Source organism: Emydura macquarii, unplaced genomic scaffold (assembly GCF_026122565.2).
Source record: "Emydura macquarii macquarii isolate MOO-44397 ecotype Brisbane River unplaced genomic scaffold, CSIRO-AGI_Emac_v2 contig_3128, whole genome shotgun sequence".
Classification (NCBI taxonomy): domain Eukaryota; kingdom Metazoa; phylum Chordata; order Testudines; family Chelidae; genus Emydura; species Emydura macquarii.
The window spans coordinates 645,944-663,238 of NW_027133265.1; the positions used below are offsets into that span (position 1 = coordinate 645,944).

The following is a 17,295-nucleotide window of genomic DNA, read 5'->3' on the forward strand; positions in this document are numbered from 1 at the left end:
GTCTTTTTTCAGAAAAGACTGACGAGAAGCTCCATGCGCTCAAGGACTCTCGGGCCACCCTGAAGTCCCTTGGGTTGTATACCCCCCCAGGCCTCAAGACGGCAGTCCAGGCCACAAGTCCAAAGGCAGCCGCCGCCTCCGCCCAGGCAGGCTCCTCGACCCGCCCAGCAGAGGAGAGGTCGCGCGCGCTACCACGGTCCTGGCAGAGGAGGCCGTCAAGGGTCCTCTGCGGGGGGCCAACAAGGGCCGTCCAAAGGGGTAATGGTAATAATAAACGTTTTTGACCCGGTGCAGGAGGGTAGCACTCTTCCTTCTCCCTGGGATCTAAACCGTCCGTTTGCAGACAGGCTTCGCCCCTTTCTTACAGAGTGGGAAGCCATTACTACGGACCGGTGGGTCCTAGAGGTGATTGCCAAAGGGTATACCCTCCAACTCACTGCCTCCCCCCCGACACCTCTCCTAGGCTGTCCCCCTTTGAGGACCCTGCCCTGGTTCAACTCCTGGTACAGGAGATTGAGTCTCTCCTCACGCTGGGGGCGGTGGAGGAAGTCCCAGTGGCCGACGAAGGTCGGGGTTTTTACTCGAGATACTTTTTAATCCCCAAGGCGAAAGGAGGCCTTAGGCCCATTCTGGACCTACGTCGTCTGAATAAGTATATCAGACGAATTAAATTCCGTATGGTTTCCCTGGCCACGATTATTCCGGTCCTAGACCCGGGGGATTGGTATGCTGCCCTGGATTTGAAGGATGCATACTTCCACATCTCTATATTGCCTGCCCATAGAAGGTTCTTATGGTTCATGGTAGCTGGGCGACACTACCAGTTTCGGTCCTTACCCTTTGGGCTCTCCTCGGCACCCAGAGTTTTCACTAAGTGTATGGCGGTGGTGGTGGCCCACTTGCACCGCAGCGGGGTCCAAATCTTCCCCTATTTAGATGACTGGCTAATCAGGGGGAGGTCGAGGACTCATGTGAGAAATAGCCTACTCCTCACTCGCGAGTTATGCACCAGACTGGGATTGCTTATTAATGAGCAAAAGTCCACACTCACTCCTGTACAACGCATAGAGTTTATTGGAGCCAGGTTGGATGCGGTACAGGCCAGGGCCTTCCTCCCTCAATCGAGGTTCGAGGCAATGAAGGCTATTATATCCAATCTCCACCGGTTCCCCACGACGACAGCCAGGCATTGCCTGCAGCTGCTGGGACATATGGCAGCTTCGACATATGTAGTGAGGCTGGCACGATTGAGGCTTAGACCTCTCCAGACGTGGTTGGCTTCGGTGTATGTACCGAACAGGCATTCTCTAACTAGAGTGGTCATGGTTCCCCCACAGGTGCTGTCATCTCTCAATTGGTGGAGGGACCCAAGGGAAGTGATGATGGGCGTTCCCTTCCGAGAACTTATCCCATCTGTGACGATCATCACAGACGCTTCCGATATGGGTTGGGGAGCCCACATCTGTCACAACCGGGGCACCCAGGGGCTTTGGTCACCGGAGGAGAGAGCTCTACACTGTACGCGAGCTCAGAGCGGTCCGGTTGGCCTGCAAGGCCTTCCTTCATTTCCTGAAGGGCAGGGTGGTCCGAGTCCTCACGGACAATACGGCGGCCATGTTCTACGTGAACAGGCGGGGGGGGCGCGTTCCTCGGCTCTTTGCCAGGAAGCTATCCGACTGTGGGACTTCACGGTGAGACACGAATTTCACTTATATGCCTCTCACCTCCCGGGGGTCAGGAACAGCGAGGCGGATCGCCTCAGCAGATCATTCTCACCCCGCCACGAATGGTCCTTGCACCAGGACATAGTGGCTTTAATCTTCCAAAGGTGGGGTGTTCCCCGTCTAGACCTGTTCGCTTCAGCTGGGAACAGGAAATGCCCGAGGTTCTGTTCGCTCAGGGGTCGAGAACCGGGTTCGCTGTCCGATGCCTTCTTGATAGACTGGACGGGGGATCTGATGTACGCATTCCCCTCCATTCCGCTCCTGCCCCAAGTCCTTCTCAAGATCAAGAGGGACAGGGCAAACATCATACTGATCGCCCCAGCTTGGCCGAGACAGCATTGGTACAGCATGCTGCTCGACCTCTCCATCACCGAACCGATTCCGCTACCCAGACGGTGCGACCTGATCTCCCAGGACCACAGGAGATTGTTGCACCCTGACCTGGACTCCCTCCACCTCACTGCCTGGAGACTCTGTGGCTGACGGAGGGAGAGAGGGCCTGTTCCTTTCAGGTTCATCAGGTCCTTCTGGGCAGCAGGAAACCGTCCACGCAAGTAACGTATACAGCTAAGTGGCGGAGGTTCTCGGGGTGGGCAGAATCGAGAGGGTTACATCCGAGCTTCTCACCCATACAGGCTATCTTAGAGTATCTGCTGCAGCTTAAGCTGCAAGGCTTGGCCCTAGCTTCCCTCAAGGTACACTTAGCAGCCATTTCAGCTTTCCACCAGCCAATGGAAGGGCGGTCCCTGTTCTCTCACCCCATGTCGGTGAGGTTCCTTAAGGGGGTGGAGAGGATTTTCCCTCAGGTGCGGGACCCAGTGCCACCCTGGGACCTCAACTTGGTCCTCAATAGACTGATGGGACACCCCTTCGAGCCCATGGCCACATGCTCCCTTCTCCTTTTATCGTGGAAGGTAGCCTTCCTGGTGGCCATCACCTCGGCCAGGAGGGTCTCCGAACTAAGGGCGTTGACCTCGGAGCCCCCCTACACAGTTTTTTATAAGGATAAGGTCCGGCTGAGACCTCACCCGGCTTTTATGCCTAAGGTGGTGTCTCAGTTCCACTGTAATCAGGACATTTTCCTTCCTGTGTTCTTTCCAAAACCCCATGGTTCGGAGGAGGAAAGGAGAGGACATTCGCTGGATGTCAGGCGAGCCTTGGCCTACTATATCGAGCGGACCAAGCCTTTCCGGAGGTCGACACAGCTGTTCATAGCTGTGGCAGACAGGATGAAAGGCTCTCCTGTCTCCACCCAGCGAATCTCCAACTGGATTACTGCCTGCATCAGAGCATGTTACGAGCAGGCAGGGGTACCCCTTCCAGGTGCGGTAAGAGCTCACTCTACTAGGGCCCAGGCCTCTTCCGCAGCCTTCCTGGAGCAGGTTCCCCTGCAGGACATCTGCAGAGCAGCGACCTGGTCGTCGGTCCATATGTTCACGTCGCACTACGCCATCGTGGAGCAGGCAAGGGAAGATGCGGGGTTCGGCAGAGCAGGTCACCGATAACTCCTACCCTCCTCCAAGGTATGGCTAATTAATCACCTACATTGGAATGCATATGAGCAATCACTCGAAGATAGAAAACAAGGTTACTTACCAGTAACTGTTGTTCTTCGAGATGTGTTGCTCATATCCATTCCAAACCCACCCCCCGTCCCCACTGTCGGAGTTGGCAGAAAGAAGGGACTGGGGGCCCGCGGGGCCAGCAGCGCCCTTTATACCGCGATATGAGCGCGGCACTCCAGGGGGCGCCTGAGTTGGCCCCGCGGGGCTTGCTAGGGAAAAAGGTTCCGGGAATCTGTGCACTGGGCGCGCACACACCTACATTGGAATGGATATGAGCAACACATCTCGAAGAACAACAGTTACTGGTAAGTAACCTTGTTTTGATGTCTGGGGCCAGTCCTTTGTTCCTGGAATGCTGAGCTGGGTTGTTCTGTACAAGTCCTAATGAGGTGTAAATTGATTCTCAACTCTGTAGACTTTTGCCTAGATCTGTCTCAAGCCATGAGACAAGCATTTGGGAATATTACATAGTGAAGCCTCAGAACCATACACATGACAATGCAACAGACATATCACTATAACAATAATGTTCAGTATGCCATGAGCATTCCAAAAACATCTTACATGACATACTTTGCATTAAACATTGCACAATTACACTATAAAGGTGAACATGAATGATACATAATCGCACCGTAAGGGTGTACATGGGGATGCAGTGTGTCACACCATGTTGACTGCCATTAACTATATTCCTACACTGTAATTCTTTATCAATGGAGTACTGAATCAGCTTTTCCATTATTTTGCTCAGGGTGATATCGATCTTACTGGGCTATAGTTATCCAAGTCATCCCACTTGACCTTTTCGATAATGGCACAACAATAGCACTCTTCCAGTCATCTGGAGTTTCCCCAGTATTCCAAGATGTATTAAAAATTAACATGAGTGGGCTAAAGATGCTCCCCAGTCAACTGCTTTAGGACTTTTTGGTGCAAGTTACCTGGGCTTGATGATTTAAAAATGAATATCCCTAGTTGATGTTGCGTACCGTCGTCCTCAGATCATCTAAACACTCGTTACACATAGTTTAATGTTCCTTGGCTTGTAGTACACAGTTGCTCACATATTCCCATCATGTATGTCTGCAGCGTCCATGCAGCTGGTAGTTCACATGTTGCTTTCTTCCATGTTTCTGACGGATTTGCTCACTTTGCTGATTCATGGTTATGCTAAGCATGCCCTGAGGGAAGTCACCATGGCTAAAGACTTTTGACCTAGCAGGGATAGATTTAAACCTACATTAACTGTTTCCTGGTCGATGATTCTCTTCTGTTGGACATTCAGGGTATGTTTGTGCTGCAATAAAACACCTGTGGCTGGCCCCTGTCAGCTGACTGAGGCTTGGTCTGCTGGGCTATAAAGTTGCAACGTAGACGTCGAGGTTTGGGCTGGAGCCTGAGCTCTGGAGCCCTCCTCTCTCTTGGAATCCCAGAGCCCAGGCTCCAGCCTGCTCTGGGGTTTCTAAACTGCAGTTTTATAGCCCCATGAGCCCAAGTCAGCTGACGCAGGCCAGCCACGGGTGTTTTATTGCAGTGTAGACAGACCCTTAGGGTTTTAAGTAAAATTGTTCTTATCCTTGCAGAGATTTGCATAATAAAATCCAGACATTTTATATCTCCTTCTTTTAACATCCTGTTGCCATTGGGCCCCCATGAACTCATTAAAATATCTTAACACAGCTGTGAACTTATATTGTTTCCAAAGAGAGACCTAGAGAAACTGGACATTGTGTTACAATGATACATTGCCAGACGGCATAACTCATTGAGAAGGATTGATTTTTGTACTATGTCCACTAGCAGATTAGTTATTTGTAAGTTTATTAGGGAGCTTTTGCGTTGGACAACTAAGGGTATTTAATTTTTTTTATTAGAACACATGTTTAAGCCCTGTAGGTATGGTATTACAATTAACAACTGAATCTGACAGGCATATAACTAAAGAGAAACAAGAAATGAGGGAAGATGATGAGAATTTAATGAAATCAGGAAATTGCCACTCAAACAATTGGGGAGTCCTGGAGAGGCTGGGAGAAAAAGGAAGTAAAGGGCAATATTAATTATATTGTTTAAAAAGGGTTTGGTATGGCCCGTGGGGAAACTAGGTAAAAAACTAATGAAATACACTTCCATAATTGGTGATGCAGCGTAACCAAATCAGAAAATAATCTTTTTCAGGGCATGAAGATGGGCTAGGTCTGTCCTTTACTCAAAATACTTTTCCATCCTTTTGTAACAAAATGTTGTGGCTTGAACAGCTTGTTTCAAACACTTCTATTATTATTGTGTGTTAACTATTATTTATGTGTCAGCAATGTGCTTGGAATTGTACAAGAACAGTAAAGAAACATCCCTGGCCCAAAGAGTTTATAAATTTAATGTGTTTAGCTTTGTACAATGAGTTATCATTTCCCTTTGATATGTCACTCAGTTATTCAGTAAACACCAATAAAATAAAAGATCTCCTATTCTTTTCTGTGTCAGACCTTAAATAGCTACTTTAGGCTGTATCTTCAGTTGGTGTAAACTGATGTAGCTCCATAGTAGAGCTCTACTATGTAGAGAATTCTACTGGTTTATCATCAACTATGTCAGGTGGCAAACTTAGGCAGGACAGGGTAGGTTAAGGACGGAGTTTATTAATAAATCTGAATTTAAAAAAAAACTTTTTTGTTGTTTAAATTAGGCTCTGAGTGTTGTATTGATCAAGGCTGAGTGAAAATTTCCCATCAAAACAGGTTTTTTTGGCAGAAAATTGGGTCTTTGACTAAATGAATTTTTTTGCTAAAAGTTTCTGCTTTCCACATAATTATTTTAAAGAGAAACTTAAACACTTGAAAACTGAAATACTTCAGCTGGAAACAAAATATTTTGATTTGGATATGCTACTGCTGCATGACCTTATGGGAGTTGTAATTCAGTTGCCTCATATCCCCATTTTCCTCTATGTACTGGGCTCCCCAATCAGACTGCATCTTGCATGATGCACTTTGGCTGCAAACTCCCATGATGCAACCATCTCCTTTTACCATGAAGTGAGACCGAGAGTAGTCCATGCAGGAGCTTAGCCTATAGAGAAGAATGGGAGCATGAGGCATGTGAACTATAATTCTAATAACACACTATAGCAGCATTTTTTAATTGAAATTCTTTGGAGTTTGGCCAAAATATTTCAGTATTTGAATTTTCACAGAAAATTTGAAATAACATTTTCCAACTAGCTCTATGAATTACAAAGAGCTTTTCATCTTCCACTAGTCAAGTCTGTAAAGAATTTTCATCATCACATCACTCTTGAAGGGTATTACAGGCAAGTATCTCATTTTATGTGGAATCTGAGGCATATGGGGGCCAAATTTTTAAATGTTCTCAGCTCCCTTTTAGGAAACTAAAAGTGCTCAATGAGAGCTGACCCCCTCTGAAAATTCTGGCCAAACTGGTTTATTGACTTGCTCAATTTCATATAATAATTTAGTGTCGGAGCTGGGAATAGATCTCAGGAGTTACTGGCTCAGTGCTAAAACTTCATTTTTAAAGAGGATCAGCATTTTGGTTTTGCCCCAATTAACATTTTCCCTTCTTTAACTAAATCTCCAATCTGCGTGTTTGTGTTTTTATTTTAAATGCCATGTACCAGCTTAATTTGAGATTGTATGTAGGATTATCAGGGAGGGCAACCTCGGGGAGAGAAAACAGGAGAGCAGGTAGCAACCAGGAGCCCTGGACAGGCAAGGCCATAAGCTATGATGGAACACTAACAGAAAGAAAATTTCTTCTCCCTCTCCCTCATCCAGGCACCCTCCAGCAAAGTTTCACCTTAAAGGAAATGACGGGAGTGGGGAAACTTGAATCTCAGAAGTTTTGAGGGTATCATCCTGAGCACCAGCATTTAAAGGGATGATATGTCCAGTAAGCGCCCAGCCTGAGGAGGGAAGGCAGGGTTGACAATTTAAGGAGCAGCTTCCAAGGAGAGAGGGCAGTAAGAGTAAAGACAGATGGAGCCTGTGTATCATGCTACAATCTTTTGAGTTTCTCATTCCTTCTCTGCCCTTCACCAGTAGCAACATTCTCTCTTTACTGTCCCCAAGAGCAGCAAGCCAATCAATTACAACTCCCAAGTGGAAAAAAATGCCATCTCTGCCTTTACTCTTAGTTATTTGCATCTTTCTACCTGGAGTGGCTTTCTTCAGCAACACCTACCACCCGATCCCCTCAAGCCACTACAAACTTGCTGGGTGCCTCATCTGCTTTCTTTCTATCTCCAAAACAGCTGGGGTGTGGCTTTTCTTCATTCCATCCACAAAGCTGGAGCTGGTCAATCCTACACTTGTGTAAACCTGGGGTTGAGACAGGGAAGTTAATTGTCTTGCCTCTGTGTTAGATTTCCTGCTCAGTACCTGGGACCTGCCTGATCTCTTGCATTCAGTCTCAGATATGGGAAGTAAGGACATTGTCATCCAAGATTAAACAGGTAAATTGCATTTGGGGAAAGATCCTGCAGATTGGGACATAACTGAAGGGCTTCTGAAATTTAAAAAGTTTTGTGTTAGAGGTCAGAGTGAGTGCACGCTTCTCAAATCCCCCTCACTATGAGGACATTCTTCTGATTAGACCCAAATTTAACTCCATTCCACTGAAACTTGGTGATATTTTGCTGTAATTTACTTGATAATATCTTGTTTTGAATGTTTTGTTAGTGTGTTAAGTCACACTAGACGTAACTCACAGCAGTCACTCTATAAGAGCTAAATCCTGACCCTGTTTAATGAGAGTAGGAGGCACACAGGCCCATTACTCACACACAGGGGAGCTACATTTCTAGTAGGTAAAATCTTGGGGAGTTGATAGGTCTGGGGCATATCTGTTGTCATGATCTGCTGAGCAGCTGAAGGGGATGAGTTCCTTTTTGTCCTGGCTGGGTCTCTATTCTTACTGAGGTTACCACTGCAGTAACTCCCATGGAACTGCCATAGGGAGGATACAAGATTTGTTAAAAGTAGGTGTCCCTTGTGGATGAAGGGGTCTGGATGCTCTTCAAGGAGGGCAGTGCCATTCCACCACAAAATCATGTGACTCTCTCTAAGGATTTCAGTGACACATTTTCAGTCAGCTGCAGAGACCCGCCCCTTCTTTGGGGTCTGTGGGACTCTATGTATGTGCATGTCCATGGAGTTCTGCAATGCAGCCATAATTTTTATTATAAAGGTGAAACCCTTGGAGTACATGCTTAACTTGGTCTTCATTTGATCTAAGTGCTTGGATGAAGATGGAGACTAAAATCTCTAGTTTCCATGAATTGCAACCACACATTAAAAGTAAATGGATGCATGGTGTTCCTTTTCATGCATAACAAATGTGTCCTTCAGGCTCATGGTAGGATGATAACGCAGTACTCTTTTAAGTGTGTGTGTGGGGGGTGGAGGAGATGGATTGTAAAGCTACCTATTCTGAGAGTAGAAAAGGAGAACAAGCAGCAGTAGAGTTCTACATACATGGGACACAGACAAAAAGTTATTCTTACCAGTTTTTACTTACAAAGTCTCTTTGACATTAGCTACAGAGAGAGAATAAATTAAACATTATTCAAAATTAGAATTACAAACATTTTAACTATGCCATTTTGAAAATTGAATCTGTAGGTTTTATTGTTGACAGTGGGTTCTATTATTCCACTGCATCTTACATTTTCAGTCTAAAACCTGCCCTTACTTTTTTGCAAAAGCAAACAAAACTCTATATCATGTACTGCAATATTAGAGCTAGTATCAAGAGAAAAATATTTTTGGCTTTGGCACATATCTCATATTGTAAAATATTTTTAATGTCTTAATTTGGGGAATTAATGTCTTAATTTGGGGGAAAAGGTTCATTTCTTGTCAATTTCTATTTCTTCAAAGAGGAATCAAAAAAGCTGACTCAGATATTGGTCATGCCACTGCTTACTAACCTTTCCTGTCCACCTCTGTCATTGACACAAGCAAACCTCTATTAAATAGATAAAATATACACGTTATCTAATTATATGGATTTGTAAGAGATTGGGATTTGGTTGACTAGTGTTTTCCTGATCTAGCTTCTATGATCATATTTATTTTGTACGTTGCAAAGATCTTATGTAACAATTTCTGCTGAAATCTCACCGGGGGTCGATACCTAAATTGCCTGAAGTTTGTGTGGTGTTGGGGAAGGACAGTAAATGAATGGAGACTTCCACAAATTTTTCTGCTAGTCTCACCTATAATTCTAACTACTTGCAGTTGTGAGACTATATGGTTTAAATTCCAAAAAAATTCCTTTAACTTAACCAACACTAAAAAGATAAAATAGTCCTTACATCTTATATCACTTGAGTACTGGCACAATAAAGCAGATGATCTCAATAATATTTCTCTGTTTTAACCAAAAATAGATTAAATGTTCTTGTCTCTGTGTTCGCCCCTCCAAAATAATTTTAATGCAGCAGTGTGGTCTGTTGGTTATCCCATGGACTTGAAATTAGGGCTCCTGAGATCTCTTCTCAATTCAGTGACCTTGAGTAAGTCACTGAACCTCTCAGCACTTCACTTTCCTAATCTATAAAAGGTGTGTAATGGTGCCTAATGGACAAGGTGCACATAGGCTTAATTAATATATGCAATAACTGTCCTTGGTTGAAAGGTTCTACAGAAGTGCAAAATATTATCTTTTATTTATTATACTCCCTCTTCAATGCTGTAGAGCCTTGAATTCAGATTTAAATGTAATTTTTGAAGCATAATATCATGTTCTCTGTTTGGAAACTTATATTTTACTTTCTCCTGTATTCTCCAATCTGCCAAAAACAGGCCCTTAGCAGAAGTCAGGAAACTGACGTCAGTTCATTTGCCTTTAGGAATAGTAAATTATTGCTCAGCTCAAGTTAGAAAGAAAGAAAATCTGTTACTCTGTAACTCTCTCTGGAGTCTGAAGAATACTCGATTATAGAGTTAAAATGTCCAAACAGTGCAACTGAGGGAGAGGGTGGTAGAGTCTCATTCTTAGTTGGTGCAGACTTGAGCACTGTGAATGTTCTTTATCGAGGCTTTGGAAAGCTCTGGATTGACCTGTTTTTATTGACTCCCTTGATGATAGACAAACAGGGCTAACCTCAGGCCAACATTACCAGCAGGAAATGTGGGTCATGGGTAATTGCATTTTTAAAACTTGTGTTTTAGGGGCTGTTCAATCAGTGTAATTGATTGATTGCAACGTGGCACAGAGAGCTCCTTAATCATTAGAGGTGGTTAGATAATGACAAACTGCTAAGGGTTTTGTTTGAGACAAATTTCCCAACTCCCTGTGGTATTTGGCTCAGAAAAGAGGTGGCTTGTCCCTTAATTTCATGCATGTTACAGTCCAACTGGCCTGTTTACACAAAATAGCCTCTTAAATTTGGCATTTACATTTGAAATCCACTGTAACACTATTTCCCAAGTGGTAAGAAAAAAACCTTTCAAAATAGATCATAACCCAAAAAAGCAAATGCATGTTTTGAACTTGACAATTGATTGTAGCTACTTAATTTATTTCTTTCCTTTTTCTTTGAAGATGGGTTGTTGTGTTAAGTTTAGTTTATACCTGTTCTTTAGTAAATGCTCTGTAAATATAGGTGGAAAGGCACAGGTTTTTAGACAACATTTTTGACAATCAGTGGGATTTAGGGTCCTAAGTGCTTAAATCACATTTGAACGTAAGACCAAGGCTCCTAAATCAGTTAGGTGTTGCAATGCCTAAATACCTTTAAAAGTTTAGTCAAAGTTTCAATCTTGTGTATAAAAGTTTGTGTGCAGTTTTGCACATATTTATTTTAGGTTCCCGTTTGTGCTCTCAAGTAGAACATGAGTATGCTCCATTTTGTAATCTCCAAGCAACATATCCATTTTGGTGAACTTATACACCTAAACAGGGTGCATGCAAAAAAAGAACATATCCTGTATGAGAATTTGTGCCTGATTTTTTTTTTTTTAAATTGGTGTTTGTGAGACCAATAAAAAGTTGTTGTTCTGCACCCAAATGGCTTACTCCATGCAGCTCTTTATAACTGGTTTTTCTTCAGTTGTGTCTCCTTCCATTCTAAGATCAGTGTTGATCTAAAATAATAACAACAGTGTATGCATATATGTGAAATAATTTCAGGGTCACCAAAAATGTACTGCTTTTCAAAAGACGGTGAATTATACAAAATTAAAGCTAAGCTAATTAAAAAAAATCATGGGCTGGATTCTTCCCATGTACACCACTGTGCTTGTCAAGAGTCAGCCACATCCAGCTTCAAACTTGTCCAACATATGTCTTTGAAAATTGTAGTTCGCACATGCTTAGTAGAGACTTCTTCAGTATTAGAAGCTAAAATCTCTGAAGAGTTTGTCCTCCTGGGTATGCTCCAACCCTTCCTAGCTCATAGTGCTGACCAGACAGCACATGTGCCACCCTCACAGAGTGAGCATGCTCTGAAGGGGAAGACTGTCGTAACTCATACCAGGGAGTCAAATTAAAGCAGCACAGGCAACTTTAGTTCTGGTGTTTCTGAACTTTTGAGTATTTGACTTTGCAACCTTAATAAATTTTCCTTTAAGATTGTTTTGTGTGTGTGTGTGTGTGTGTGTGTGTGTGTGTGTGTGTGTGTGTGTGTGTGTAATACATAGTAATTGTTTGCTGGAAGTAATTCCCATTGGAAAATATTCAGGTCACGTAAGAGTGCATAAACAGAAAAACTTCTAGGGCCCGAGTCCATCACCATTACTCATGCTGAAGAGTATATTACTCTGCCAAGAAGCTGCTAGGCACTTCATAATCCAGGTGAGAGGACACAATCCGTGCTTCAAGGAGCTTATAAATTTGATTCAGAGAAGGGCATGACAGAAGGAGAGGTGGCAACATCAGTGAGGTTATGCAGTTGCTCCATAACAGTTAGTGCATGGCATAATGAAAGAGAGAGTGCTTGGATTTGTCTTAAATAAATGACTTGGTGGCAGTGTGGAAGAAGTGGTCTTCAGGAAGAATCTGAATGAGAACATGTGGGCAGCCTTGCAGAAGAGCTCGGGAGGAGTGTTTCCACATATAGGCAGCAGCATCTGTCTGATGCTGACAAAAAATGTATATATAATGGAAAACAAGACCTTCTCTTCTCTATTTTCAGAATATTGGGGAGTCAGAGATGCCCAGTGTTTTGAACCAGTTACTGCCTATGATCAAGTCTCATAATGAGAGGACAGATAATGACTATACCTCTGAAGACTTCCTTATCTTGCTGGTGTACATTTACTCTGTAGTTGGGGAAATCAAAGCTGGAAAAGAGCTGGATGAAGCTGAAGGAGAGGTGAAAAAGGCACTAGTTCGGGCTTTTTGTGATGAACCAGAACTATCTTCCTTACTGCAGAAAATAACCGGTGAGTTTATATTTCGATGCAATGAGAAAACAGTAAGTATGAAATTTGTATCTACAGAAAGCATAGAAGTAGTGTGACTTGTCTGTGGTGGTTAGGGTCAGTGAGTAAGCATGAGGATTTCCTGTAGATTATTCCATCACTGACATGCACGAAAGCGAAATGTTGACAGGTTATCCAGAATAGTGCTGAGTCTAGTGAAAGCTCTGTAATTTGTTCTTTTTGTTAATGATTGCTATGTTAGTGTGTTTTCATAAAGTAATCTTTTGCACAATTTTCTTACATTGATCAGTGTAAAGTTGACTTTGCAAAGTCAAAATTAATCCTGGAAACATGCTCAGCGAATTGCAGCTTTGTGAATGCTAAGAAATGTCCTGTCTGTCATAAAAAAGAATTGTGTCTAAAACTAACTTTGACATTTTTACTCAAACAATAGGCATAGTGAGACCTTTTTGGTGAACACTGTAACTTATTAGTTCCTCCTGTAGAATAGAAAAGTACTAACTTGCTATTGTCCTTGCCACATACTTGAAAATTGTTCAAAAAGATTGTAAAAAGTAGAACTGTAGCACAAGAGTAGTATTTCAGAATGGAAGGGAGGCTCAGTTGCCCATCTATCATGGGTTCATCTGCCTAACGGCAGGTATAATTATTATTTGTACAGTGTTAGCGCCTAGGAGCCTCAGTCATAGACTAGGACTCCATTGTGCTAGTGACACACAGAACAAAAAAGATTATTCCTGCCCCCAAAGTCTAAATTTCCGTGTCTGTCTAAGAGCTTGTCTACACAGGGATATTTACTGGCATGATTATACCACTGTAATTCCCCATGTAGACACTGATTGTGGAATAAGAGTGCCCTTCTCTGGTTTATCTTATGTCACTCTGGGAACAGTATAAATTAACCATAAATTGTCATTCTTTTTCTGGAATAAGTGTGTCCACATGGGAATTTATATGAACATAATTATAGTGAAATAATTGTACTGGGCATAACTATATTGGTATATTTCCACATGTATAAAAGCCCTTATGATTATTTTTGTGAGTGTAGTATTGGGAGGTAAGTGTTCCACCGTAATGTACATCGCAAGAATCATGCACTTACACAATGCTCCAAAGCCCAGTGATGTTGGTTGGAGTCTTTCCATTGATTTCAGTGGGACCTGGGTTAGCCATATTACTGTTAGTGGTGTACAGCATGTAGTGTTTCAATTTGTTTGTCTAATTTGCCCTTTAATTTCTAGGTAGCTGTGTGTGTGAGTGAGAGTTCCTATTTTTTTTTTGCATTCCATTTCTGTGACATTTTTTTCAGTGCATGCTTATTGTCTTGTGCTCCATATAATGTTTCCAAATGACCTCAGTGGTATTCATTGTTGGATATTGTGCAGACCAAACCCTACTGTGCAGAACTTCATCTTTGTGTTTAGCTTTTTTCTCTGTTGATCAATGTTTTGAATCACTGTTTTATTATTTCCCTTTTGTGACTAACAAAAAAAGAAAAGTGAGAGGTGTTGAATTATTTATTATTTAATTTCATTAAGAATCAGCAGGGAAACTGCTTTCTGGTTTTGCCAGAAACTTCAACAGTCTCACAGTCCATCAAACCCCCCTCAGTTCCTTCTCCACTGCCTTTGGCCTTGAAGGGAGGGAGCAGTTGTCCCTTTCTTATCTGTGTTTTTAGCATAAGTAGTAGTTGTTTTTGTTTCTTTTGTTCTTCTTAATAGTTAGTGTTTCCTTTTTACCCAGTTGGGATTTAAAAACAAAGAAAGAAAGGTAAAGAAGAAAAAGGACTTTAATTTGTTTCTTGCCCCATGCGAGGGGATCCCCTCCAGGGGTATTTAGAAGGCTCTCTAAGTTTTTTCCAGTTAGAAGAAAAGAAGAAAAAGAAAAGAGAAGAACTTTCTTCTGCATTCCTCATTGCAAGAGGGTGATAGCCACCTCCACCTCCCATGGGCATGCCTGGCTCCCCCTGCTTCAAGAGGTGCCTTACCTGACATAGATGGTAATATGTCCTCCGATTCCTATTTGGCCCATTCCTCACCTGCTCTCTCAAAACAACAGGCTGATCCTTCACCCCAACCTGCGGGTCCTTTGCCTCCAAGCTTGGCTCCTTCTTGGTTCCAAGGCTTAGAGGAAGAATGCCCTGACAAGTTGAAAGATGTGCTGCTACACAGCCTAAAGTCAACCACTCAACATACTTACCTTTGAAAATGGAAACGATTCCAAGTTTGTTGTCATTCTAAGCACATAGGCTCAACTTCGACTTCCCCCCCCCCCCCCTCTCTGATTTTACACTACATTTTAGACCTCAAGTGATTAAAACTCTACCTCAGCTCCCTTAAGGTACATCTCATGGAGATAACGACTTTCCACGGTCAGGTAGACGGATACTTGATGTTCGCTCACCCGCTGACCCGTAGATTCCTTAAGGGCATTGGGAATTTCTTCCCACATGTGAGACCACCCACTTCAGCTTGGAATCTTAACCTAGTTCTCAGGCCTTTGACTAGATCTCCTTTAGAGCAAATGGGAACTTGCTCTCTCTTACACCTGTCCATGAAGAAGCATTTCTTCTAATTGCCATCATTTTGGCTAGGCACATAGGAGAAATAGCAGCCGTGATGGCATACTCATCATACAGTCTTTTTTAAAGGCAAAGTAACTCTGAGGCTGCATCCCAAGTTTCTTCCTAAAGTTGCCTCCACTTTCCATATGAGTCAACAGATCATCTTCCTGATTTTTTCCCCAAAACCACATAGTGACAACAGGGAGGCAATTCTGCATATGCTAGATGTTAGAAGACCATTAGCATTCTATTTTGACAGGACTAAGGACTTCAGGAAGCCCCCTAAACTCTTCCTTTCACTTGCGGAAACATCCAAAGGCTCTGCAATGTCAGCTCAGAGACTGTCTAAATGGGTTTCTGGTTGCATTAATCACGGTTATCAAGGGTGCAACCTGTTTTCTCAATCTAGACTCTGTATGAACTCCACAAGGTCATAGAATCATAGAAGATTAGGGATGGAAGGGACCTCAGTAAGTCATCTAGTCCAAACCCCTGCTCAAAGCAGGACCAACCCCAATTAAATTATTCCAGCCAGGGCTTTGTCAAGCTGGGCCTTAAAAACCTGTAAGGATGGAGGTTCCACCACCTCCCTAGGTAACCCATTCCAGTGCATCACTACCCTCCTAGTGAAAAAGTTTTTCCTAATATCCAGCCTAGACCTCCCCCACTGCAACTTGAGACCATTGCTGCTTGTTCTGTTATCTGTCAATTTCTACCTTGGTCGCATTTCTTAAAGGTGTCCCTATCTCGGAAATGTGCAGAGCAGCGACTTAGGCCTCTGTCCACACTTTCACAGAACATTATGTGATTACTGGAGGTTTGGCGTAGATGCCATCTTCAGCTCCACAATACTTTCAATAGTAACAGACTCCACTTCAAACCCCAGCCCTCGATGGGGGATACTGCTGTGAAGTCACCTACAGTGGAGCACCCATAGGGACACTACTCGAAGAAGAAGAAGAAGTTACTCACCTTGTGCTGTGACGATGGTTCTTTGAGATGTATCCCTAGTGGTGCTCCACAACCCACCCTCATCCCCTGTACTTTGAAGTTTTCCTTAAGGGACTTTGTGGTAGAGGAACTGAGGAGGGTTTGCCCATGCAGCCTCAAGGCAGACCACAAGGGAGGGAGAGCGCATGTGCAGGCTGAATGGATACTGCTACCAAAAATCTCTGATTAGAAGCACAGGGGCATAGGTACATCTCTAGTGGAGTACCCATAAGGGGACACATCTCGAAGAACCATCATTAATGCTGAGTAACTTCCTTTATGTTAAGTTCTAACATACATATTTCCATATTTTTATGCATAGATTTCCTTACTTTTTTCCAATGTGCAAGTGTAGGTTTGCTAAGTGGAAGCAAATGTCAGGATCGTCAAGGAAACAAACAAAAAATGGTAAATGAAAGTCCAAGTACAAATGGGTTGTATTTTGAAAAAACAATTCTGCGTTTTCACATTGTGGACATGTTCTTTGAATAAAGGAGCACATCTGCTCCTAAGCATCTCAATATTTGTTTTGTACTAACTTGAGCACCCAAATATGGAGCTGGATCTCATAATTTATGCACATTTGAAAACTGAGCTCTCTGTCTGCATAATATACCTTCACTAGTTTGGGTGGTTTTAGCTGTTGACCAAAAGTTTTGAAAAGTTCGTGCTGATGTGGGTTATAAAGACTTATGTTTCAGATAAAAGGTATCATTCACAGTCAAGTTAATTGTAGATCACAAAGGTCAGTTGCCTGTGCAACCTGCCAGTATTTACACAACATTACAAACACATCATTAGGAGACAAATTCTGAATGTAAAAGATATTTTTAAAGAGGTGGCTGAACAGTTTCTTAGTACATCTGTTAGTTATGTTATACTCCTGTGTGATTTACTATATAACCTATTGTCTGCTTGCTGTCACATTTTTGATCTCTTATAATGTAGTGGTTTGTGTTTTATTTAGAAGTGTCAGTTCTGCTGGCCCAATTACAAAAAAAAAAAAAAAAAAAAAATACAAGAAGCTGTTGGTGACAACA

At 42.9% G+C, this 17,295-nt stretch overlaps 1 protein-coding gene across 3 annotated transcripts in view; it reads left to right on the forward strand.

Annotated features, from left to right (window-relative positions):
* SCFD2 (sec1 family domain containing 2) overlaps window positions 1–17,295 on the forward strand; it is a 303,157-nt gene that overhangs the window by 111,262 nt on the left and 174,600 nt on the right. For all 3 annotated transcript variants that reach the window (XM_067531266.1, XM_067531267.1, XM_067531268.1), the window contains exon 5: window positions 12,450–12,699. In XM_067531266.1, coding sequence (XP_067387367.1) covers window positions 12,450–12,699 — 250 coding nt within the window. The remainder of the gene's footprint in view (window positions 1–12,449; window positions 12,700–17,295) is intronic.